Genomic DNA, 9881 nt, shown 5'->3' with positions numbered 1-9881 from the left:
CAAAGTTATCCTCCTGCTAGAAAAGCACAACGAATTGCCCGCAATGAGTTTATTCCCCTTTCTGTCGTTGTCAGTGGTTGTAGGGACAAACCCGCCTCTGCTGGGGTCCCTCGGCAGCGCCCCAGTTCCCGCAGATCCCCATTGTTCTGATTTTAATGGGCGAACTCCCCTTCCTGCCTGGGACCAGATTCGTGCCTCTCTCAGACGCAGCTACCTTGCAGCCCTCCTGCTGCAATATCTCTCTCTCTCTTTTTTTTTTTTTCTTTTTCTTTCTGCATTTTAAGTCCGATTTCTGTGTCTGGTTTAAAATAGGGCATCTCCAGAAATTGCCTCGCTTTGCTAAGACAACCTGTGCCTGTTCTCCAGCGAGGAGTTCTGCCGGGGGATGGGGAGAGGTAACCGGGAAGAAAATGAGTTATCGTTGATAAAGGGATGCTGCAACGCAGGACTCCGAGCTGTAATTTTTATATTAAGGTCGTGCTCTTTTACTAGGTTTATATGCCAATGAGGCGTTCCCGGTTTACCAAATTTATACAAATCTCTCCTTAATTGGTAATCACAGATGCTGTAATTTAAGACCCCCAGCTACAGACCTTTCATATTAGCTGCTGATCTATTACTGTAAATCGTCTGAAATAATCAACTCCAGGGAGTGGGGTAGAGAGAGATCCTCGCTCTAAAATATCATCGCTTGCACATCATTTTCACTCGAGAAATGATTTATCTTGGACACCACTATAAACAACACAACTCTCTCACAAACACACACACAATGGCAGCCGCACTGCTGCTGACATGTTTATTGTAATAAATCAAGAAAGGGGGAAGAGAAAAAAAAAAGGTTGCGAGGAGAGAGAGGGAGAGGAATATTCCTAAAAATATCAATGAAATGCCTCGATGGGTATAAACACACATACCACCATGTGAAGAGAAATGGGAGGAAATGAAGACGGCTATTTGTCACATTTTACGACAATAACATTAATAACAAACAATAAATTTACATGGACATATAGACACGCTAGGAATTGGGAAGCCCCTGCTACTTACAATAATCCAGCCCTCGGCGTGGCTTCGTGGTTCCTGAGAATTGTTTTATTGCAGACTCCTCTCCCTCTCCCTCTCTCCTCCTCTCCCCCTCTTTCTCTCTCTCCCTCTCGCTCTTTCTCTCTTTTTTCCCCCCTCAGCTATAGGCTTGTTTTTTAAAGGACAGTTGAATTTCACGTCAGACACAAGGAGACCATGTCTGCGATTTTCCTGACGAATACATATCTATTCTGCAACCTCTGCATTAATTATTTAATGAATCACGTGATGGGGAAGGGGGAAGGGGGTCTCTCAGTTTCATACTCAAAGGACCACTGTGACCTTCCACCGGAACAGTATTTTTTTAAAGAAGTTTCGAACTGAACGAAGCTTTTCTAGATGGACAGAACCCCCCCCCCGCTCCCCAGGGCTGCTCGCACGGCTGCTGGGCACGGCCGTGCCAGCGTGGGCTGGGGGTGTGCAGAGGGCACCCGCCTCCGAGCCACTGCTCCCTTAAAGGGCACGGGTTTAGGCTTATTTTCCCCATCCTTTCTCCTGCCTGGGGTTGAGAGCACTTAAACCCTTCTCTAAACCTTTCCTGGAGGTTGGCTTTGCTGAACTTTGGTTCAGCTAAGCCACATCATGCTTTTTTCCTTTTTTTTTTCCCCTCTCCACACTGAAATATTTATTACAATCTTGTACTGAATAGCACAACTGTTTTAGAGTCTAAACCAGCTGAGAATATTTATACTCCTTGTTTTAAAGGGCTCGGCCCTCCCTCCGCCTCACTTTCAGGCCTTTTCTCCCCGCCGCTGTTATTGTTTGGCCAGCCTTTATTGCATTAAAGAAAAAAAAAATCAAATTTTGTCTGTGAAGAGAGCTGCCAAGTACAAGGATCCTGGAAAAAAAAAAAATAAAAAGACTCAGCAACAAAGGGAGCGGCTGGGAGCAGCGGTGGAGCAGCCGAGGAGGCTGCACTGGCCCAGCGCTGCCTGCACCCAGCCCCGGCTGCCCATGGCGACGGGGGACAACTGGCACCCCAGAAAAGGCAGCAGCAGGGCCTGAAAGCCCCAGCACCGTGTCCCAGCGTCTCCCAGAGCCGGGGAGAGGGGGGGCCGGGGCAGAGCCTCTCCCCAACTCCCCCCCCCAGGCACCCCAGCATCCCAACACCAGTGCGGCTACACTGCGAACAGAATCCGGCCCCCCACGGGGTAAAGCCTGGAGGGAGCTAGTATTAAACGTAAAATTTAACCAAAAAAGCCTGAATGTGGGTTTTTTCCCCCTTCAAGCCGAGGCGAGGGGGCTGGGGTGGTGGGGTGGCTGGGCTCCCCCCGGCCTGGAAGGAGCGAACAGGGAAGCGCTTCGTTTTCAAAAGCCCTCGATTATTTCTGAATCGATTTTATCGAATGAAAGTGGTTTCATTCGGTGTCGGAATGGTGTCGGAAGCGAGACGTTTGGTCAAGGTGTGCGAAGAAGCGGGGGAAAAATATCCGATTAAAAGGGGCTCCTGTCACTGGGGGGGGGGTGTCCCCCCGGGGGAGGAAACTTCGGGGGGGCTTTTATGGGAACTTCAGGTCAATTCAGAAGCCACAACTTTCGCTTCACACAACCACTTCTTTCTTTTTTTTTCCCCTTAGTCGTAAAACGAAGTGTCCCTGTGAATGGAGCCGGGTAAATAAATTAAAAAAAAAAAAAAGAAAAAAAGAGAGAACAGAGCCATCCAAGGCAGCAAACGGGGCAGATTCCCCACCACCACCTCCGTGGCATTTTTGGGTTTGTTTCATGCAAAAGCAGCACCCCTTTCGTTTGTTTTTTTTTAAAGCCCCCAGTTCAAAGGGTCGGAAACGCGGCCATAAACAGCGGCTGCGCCCGCCGAGGTGCCGCGATCAAAGCCGCGCTCTTTCTAAAGATAAAATGAACGTTTATATAGTGAGAAAGCGAGATTGATTTACGGATTTAAACACGCCGTTCTTATTGCGGATCATAAATCTGTCACCGGGGCTGAGAAACTCCCAACCCGCTCGCCGAGGCGAGCCGCCTTTAAAGAGACCCAGCGCTATACTGGGGCAGCACGACTCCTCCCAGGCCCCCTATACCAGGGAGAACACCCCCCCCCCCGCATATCCATGCATATTTATATACATATATGTATATATTTATTTTTACTTCCTCCATACCCCTTCTTTCTAGTAACTACGTCTCTGTTGCGTTGGGTTACACGATTTTTCTCACACGAGAACCCTTTTTTGGTCCAATTTTGGGACCAAGGGGAAACAAAGGGGTTTAACAGCCAGGCGGGACCAGTGTCTGGGGGGGCTGGGATGAGGGTCCCGGTTCGGGGGTCCAGGGAGAAGCCAACAGAGCGTCCCTCGGCCCGGTGGGATCCCCCGCACTGCTCCTCGCCTCTCCGCGCAGCTCCGCGCTGGCAGCTGGGCACAGAGAGGCTTTTGAGAGCGCCGTGGGCAGGGGCGAAGTGGGAGGAGGTGCGGGGGGAGGGCGGGGGGGGATGGAGAGGGACTCTCAGAGACAAAGGAATTTCTGAAAATAAGAGGCGAGATGAGACGCTGCGGCGGGTCGGGGCTTTGCTCCTTCGGTTGGGGTTGGGGTTGGTTTTCCCAAAATTATTTTTATAAAGCAAACAGACAACAGTCTGCTCTGCAAAGCCAAACCGCTGCAGATCGCCCCGCGCCTCTCTCCCTCGCTCCTTCTCTCTTTCTTTCTTCCAAAGCAGCAAACAAACGAGCAAACACCGAGGGCTTTTGAAGTGAAATCAGAGGGGAAAGCGTCTGTCGGGCCCGGGCTCGGAAACAGAACGATTAAACCGTAAGAAAGCAGAAATAAGCCCACATCTAAGTCCCTTCTCTACTCCTTTCTTCCCCCCTCCTTCTCCTCCCGCAGCTGGTTCCCCGCTTCCACGGCCCAAGACCGCGGTGAGGGCCGGGGCCGGCGGGACCCCGCACACGCAGAGTTTCGCTGAGCTGCGGGCTGAGCTGTTGCCCAGCACAATGTCCAGCCTCGGAGAGGTCAAGGGGTTTGCGAGGTCAGTCCCCGGCTGCAATACACAGCTAATCGCCTAGAAAACGTGTCCTCTGCGTGAACTCTCTCCCCCGATCGGGGCTTGCCAGCGCTGGGTTTTGTCTCCCCAGTTTTCACCCCTTTCCTTCGTCACAGTATTCCCGCACCGCTCCCGGGACGGGCCAGCAATCCCCCGCACCGCCAGCACCCCCAGAACACCGACACTTGTGGGACACAGATACCCCCGGGACCCCCGCACCCCCGGGACACCCGGACCCCGAGTCACCCGCACCCCCCGGGGACACCCGCATCCCCGGCGCTCTGTCCCCTTTGGGACACTCTGCCAAACCCTTCCCACACCGGCCCACGACACGAGCAGGGAGTTCTTGCTCGGAAAAAAAAATTACGAAGGGAAAAAACAAAACAAAACAAAAAAGCAGAAAACCCCAAAAGGATCCAAGCGGGGTAACCCCCGCACCCCCCACTCGAGGGGCCCCGCCGCCCGGCCCGGGGTCCCGCAGCAAAGCTCCGCAAGGCCGAGCCCCAAACACGCACAGCCCCAAACCGAGGAGGAAAATGCCCCTCTCGGCACAAGGAACCGCCTGCAAACTGCCTCTGCCCGCTCCCCTCGCCCACATCGGTCAAAATAAAACGAGAAAACAGAAGGAAAACCCCGCACAAGAATTCACGTGTTGTTTCTCTTTCTGCCCTTTTTTTTTTCCTTTTAGCTCTTTTTTTTTTCCCTTTGCTTTCCCCCAGCTTTCTCGTGAAAGGAGGCAATAAACCGATCAGAAATGCATGCCAAGAGAGCAGCTCTGTTACCTGGTTCGCTCCCACATCCTTTTTCCAACGCCCCAGAGACGGCCCTCATGGTTTGGGTGGTTTCTTCCAAAGTGAGAGGTCTGGGGGAGGGGGTGGCTTGGGGGGGGCGTTTGGTTTTGTTTTTCTCCCCCAAAAATAAAGCTTTCACCTTTACGATCCAGATTTTATTATTAATATTATTATTTCCCCTGAAGATTCTTGTAGGAGTCCGGGTGCTTTTTTCCCAACAGACGGTCTGCGGAGATTTGCTGTTGAATAACAATGGGAAAAGGATAAGTATTTAAAGAAAAGAAGTGATTAATGATTTTCTGTATAATTCTCGCATTTTTCTTGGCTTCTGTCTGCTTATAATGGCTGTGAACTTTTAGATCCTATAGAAATCTTCTCTTCTCCCCCTTCTATTCTATTCATACTTTCCAGCTTTGATTTGCTTCTATAGACCCCGCATTCCTGGAAGCATATGCTTTTTTTTTTTTTTTTTTTAAGAACGATTTTTGGGCGTTCTTAGAAGCACTATCTTGAAAATAACACCCTCTTTACAACCCCGGCAGATCAAAGAGAGAAACAGTAAAATAAAATGCAACAACAACAACAAAACACCCCAACCTCAGGCATTACAATGAAATACAGCCCTTGCCACCCTCCCTGGGAGGAAAAAAAAAAAAAGAAACTTTAAAGGTTTGCAGTTGCTACCTCTAAAAATGGGATAGTTAACCCAAAATAAGTCCATAAATCCATTTTCTACATCAGAGCGTGTAACAGATCTGTACCATGTGACTACATTGATATTATTTTAAAGTATTAAAATGTCAATAGAAAGGAAAATCTCAGGGCCCTTTGTTTGAGCTGGGGGCAGGGAGACTTTGGGGGACACTTTATTTGCAAGGTGGCCGTGCGGTGACTTACTACAACTAAAGGAATAACACAAACACACTCTGGCTTTAAATATTTCAAGCCCTGCCTTTGGTTCTGAATAATGCGGGGGAATATTTCAGTCCTGCTGGGGGGTCTTGGAGAATTCCGTGGACATTGAACAAATAAGCAAAAGCCTTTTTTTTTTTTTTTTTTACAGCCAAATATAAGAAAATGATTATTTTCTTCAGCTGGTGTGGAGGCTTCCTCCCCCTGCGCCCCCCCCCCTGCACACAATAGTCTTTATATATATATATATATATATTTGTAACTTAGAACTGGAATGTTATTTCGTCCTGAGCAGTATTTTCGATACTTTCTATGAGAAAGAAAATGAAAATTAATACAAGAGCTGCGGCTCACAAAAGAAGCCATTTGTCTTCTTGATTATCTATTTGCTTGTCAGGCTATGAGCTATCGCAGGAGCCAGCTCCTTTGTAATATAAAAATACACAGAAAACCTGCAAACACCGAGAAACATCTGTGCAAAAATTAGACTCATTAATGCATTAACTACCTTGGAGAAGGAGATTTTTTTGTTGTTGTTAAATCGAGAAGTGTCTCTAGAGAAATACAACGCTACACCCATTCCTTACAGCAAAGCAAAGCGCTAATGACTACCCCTGTTTTGTCTGAGACCAGTTTGGGAAGAGCATATTAATATATGCTTAGAACAAATAAATCATAATATGTAAGGCTTAGCAGTACTTAAGGCTGATATACCCTATAGTCAAACATCTTTTGTTTTCATTAGGGAGCCGAGGCTGTGCCATTGACAACAACAATCCCTGAAAAAAAAGAAACGTGCTGTTTAATTAATTTCTTTAAAATATTCTTTTTCTCACCAGAACAAAAAGACAACACACACACCTCCCCCCCCAAAAAAACCACACAGGGTCAGATTGAGAATGACAAAATTTATTTCCAATTGGGCTTTTTTTCTGCTGTTGTTCCTTATCTCCGCTCTTTACAGGTAAATCCTGGGCACCGCGAAGGACAAAGGGGGGGCGGAGGCGGCCGGGCCGGGCGGGGTGTCGGGGGGAGCCTCCCCAAACCCCGCACTCACCTCAACCCTAATTCACATTTTCTGTACAAACCTGGGCTAAAACAGATGGAGAGGAGCGTTTTTTCCCGCTCTGCCCCTTGTCCTGGGCCGCGGGGGTGAACCCCGGTGCCCCTGCTTATCGCTCAGTGTCTAACCTAACCCCCGGCTTTTCCCTCTCCCCTCCCACCCCCCCTTTCCCAGACCCACAATTAACCTGCTGGACTCAAAAAAAAATTGGTGAGGGGTCCTACATCACCCTCCATCCTCTCGTTTTCTTTGTCCACCACCCACTTGACCTAATTTTCCTTTTTTTTTATTTTCTAAGGGGTCCCCCCTCTCCCACGCACGACCAACGCAGTGTCCGAGAGCCCCCGCTCCCCACGGGCCGTGCCCAGCGGGGATTTTGGTTAAGTTTGTTGGGTTTTTTTGTCCCTCGCAGGGTTGTGCCAGAACCGCCGCGGCTTTGGGATGGCGGATCAGAAACTTTCCGTTTGTAGCTGGTAGGCGAGAAAAGAAAAAAAGGAGAAAAAAAAAATTAAGGGGAGGGGGGAGAAAAATCCAGTTCGTCTTGAAGAAACTGAGCCTCATTTATTAAAGTGAGCGCTGGTTGTCGAGGTAATAGCAGACATAAGGTCCATCCTTTGTACGGGAGAGTAAACATGACAAATGGGGCAGAGCTTGGCGTGATTAAAGATGAAACAAGGATCCATCTTAGCCAAATCTGAAAACTACTATCTACAGCCGCCTTTTAATGGGAGAGAGGCACAGCAGCACAGCTCTGCTTTGTTGCAGCTGAGTCTCCCTCTGTTCCCCCTATAAATAAAGAGCACCCCTCCTTCCCTCGCTTCTTGGAGCATAAAAAAAAAAAAATATCATGTGTTCCCTCCACACACACAAACTCACACCCACAAACACGCACACTCCATCCATCCACCCAAGGAACGGTTATAGGCTGGTGGCTGGTCCATGGGATCGGGTCTGAGATCCTCCTTGTGGGATCTGCAGGCTGGCGGAGGAGCTGGAAGAATTAGACCTGATCTTGGTATTTGGTAACTTGTGATCTTTTTTCCATTTCATCCTCCTGTTCTGAAACCAGATTTTGATCTGGCGCTCGGAGAGGCAGAGGGAGTGGGCGATCTCGACCCTGCGCCTCCGGGTGAGATAGCGGTTATAGTGAAATTCCTTCTCCAGCTCCAGGACTTGCTGCCTGGTGTAGGCTGTGCGGGAGCGTTTCGGTTCCCCTCCTGAGTAATTGGGGTTTACTGAACAAACACAAAGGGGGGAAAAAAAAAAAGAGGGGGGAAAAAAGGAGGGGAAGAAAAGAGCAGAAAAAGAATTACTGAGCTGTTCCTTTAATGGGTGCTTTCCCCCCCCAGAAAAGCATCACACATTCTTTTGGTGGGGGGATATACTCAAAAAAATACACCGCAAACCTTCTAAAAATACACCCAGAACCTATCTCCAAATCTCCACCTCCATCCTCGTTGCTTGACGTGTATTCCTGTCTAAACGTTTTTATAAGGTCCCCCAGACACATTTTCCATGCCCTCTACGTGTGTATATACACATATATATACACCCCTCTACTTGAGCATCACTCTATTATCCCCATATCTTTAAAGTTCCCCCTACACACGTGCAAACAGGCAAACACAGACACTCCTTTTTATTAAATATCACACTAAAAAAAAAAAAAAAAGGGGGGGTGGGGAGGGAAAATAGTAAAAGTTTACTCAACCCGCCACTTAAATACAAATTACGAAAACATAAAACTTAACTTATGAAGATTCAACAGCCATAAAAAAAGTAGCCTGCAAGAAATTGGAGGAGGATGGTAACAGAGACTTCAAAGGCACATGGCCAAGCAGAGCAATAAAAATTTATGGAGGATGTAATTATACCGCTCTGCAAACAGGCGATCGTAAATCTCCGCGAATGGTTATTTTACAACTGGTGCAATAAGATTTCTACAAGACTTTGAGGTGCTACTTAGTATAAAGCAAAGCCACTTTAGTTCACTTACCCGTGCTTACATGGACTTTTTTCATCCAGGGGTAAACTACCGGCTCTTTGCAAGAGGAATTGGAAGGGCTTTGGTTGAGAGAGTTTTGGCTGCAGGAGGGTGGTGGGCTGGGGGTGACCGGCTCGCAGGGATGGTTTGGCTCAGAGAGGTGGCTCTGCAGTCCGGCCGGAGGATGGACATGACCCCGGGGGGATAACACCGCTGCTTGGTGGCCGGAGCTCTGACAGGACGAGTAGAGCTGCTCCTTGCAGGCTGACCGCGGCTGGTACATCGCTTCATGTTGGAAAGTGCTCTCTCGCCTCTGGCTGCTGTAATATTCCGGCGAGTGATTGGGAAGGTAATCGCTGTGGGAATACTCTTCACAGGGTGGGAACTTGGGGTCCACATAGTTGGAGTTGATCAAAAACGAGCTCATGGCCATTAATTTCTTAGAATTGCACACACGAAAAAAAAATAATATATATCTCTCTCCTAAAATTTATTCCTGTCCCCCCCTTTACTCGTTTTCCTGTTTCGTGAAACCCTCCTACTTACTGTCAAGTGAACAAAGTTGGAGTCCATGTGACAGCGCGGGCCAATGGCGAGGTGCCCTGCGATCCCCGGATAAGGAAATCTGCCCAGCCCGGGCTCTCCCGGGGCCCCCAGCATCCCCGGGGACGCGGCCGGGGGCTCCCGCTCCCCTCCGGCCGCCCCCGGCCCCGGCGCCGCCGGGCTCCGCCGGCCCCGCGCTCCGCAGCGCCCCGTGGGTCGAGAACCGGCCCCCCCGCCCCGCTCCCCCCCCACCGGCCCACACCCCTCGGGGGTGTGTCCTGGCTCGGGGCGGGGGGGAACCGGGGGAAGAGGGGTGGGAAAAAAATAAAAATCACCCCCAAAAGCAAAAAAAATCTAATTAAAATAGAGGGTAAAAATGATTTTTCAGGGGGTTTGGGGCTGCGGCTCAGGGTCGCTGCCCCAGCCCGTGATCCATGGCGGTCCCTCGGGTGGTGGGTGCATCTCATTCCCTGCTAAGGTGATGCGGGAAGGGACATTGCGCCCCGA

At 49.4% G+C, this 9881-nt stretch overlaps 1 protein-coding gene across 1 annotated transcript; it reads right to left on the bottom strand.

The window, feature by feature from the left end:
- Positions 1-6672: 6672 nt before the first annotated feature.
- On the bottom strand, positions 6673-9557 carry HOXB4 (homeobox B4). Its single transcript, XM_068418916.1, has 3 exons — positions 9378-9557; positions 8844-9270; positions 6673-8082 (listed from the first exon to the last, which is right to left on the bottom strand). Exons 1-3 carry the CDS (start codon positions 9489-9491, stop codon positions 7766-7768), a joined length of 858 nt encoding a protein of 285 aa, XP_068275017.1. The 5' UTR covers positions 9492-9557; the 3' UTR covers positions 6673-7765.
- Positions 9558-9881: the final 324 nt, after the last annotated feature.

This window comes from Nyctibius grandis, chromosome 26, assembly GCF_013368605.1.
Source record: "Nyctibius grandis isolate bNycGra1 chromosome 26, bNycGra1.pri, whole genome shotgun sequence".
Taxonomy (NCBI): domain Eukaryota; kingdom Metazoa; phylum Chordata; class Aves; order Nyctibiiformes; family Nyctibiidae; genus Nyctibius; species Nyctibius grandis.
Note: the sequence above shows the minus strand (reverse complement) of the source record. Positions and strands in the feature narration are given on the sequence as shown.

Coding starts and splice junctions, on each gene's coding strand:
- HOXB4 (XM_068418916.1), bottom strand. CDS start 9,491: ATGCTGGGGGCCCCGGGAGAGCCCGGGCTGGGCAGATTTCCTTATCCG. Junction 9,271..9,377: donor CCAACTTTGTTCACTTGACA/GTAAGTAGGAGG, acceptor TGCAATTCTAAG/AAATTAATGGCCATGAGCTC. Junction 8,083..8,843: donor AAAAGTCCATGTAAGCACGG/GTAAGTGAACTA, acceptor GTGTTTGTTCAG/TAAACCCCAATTACTCAGGA.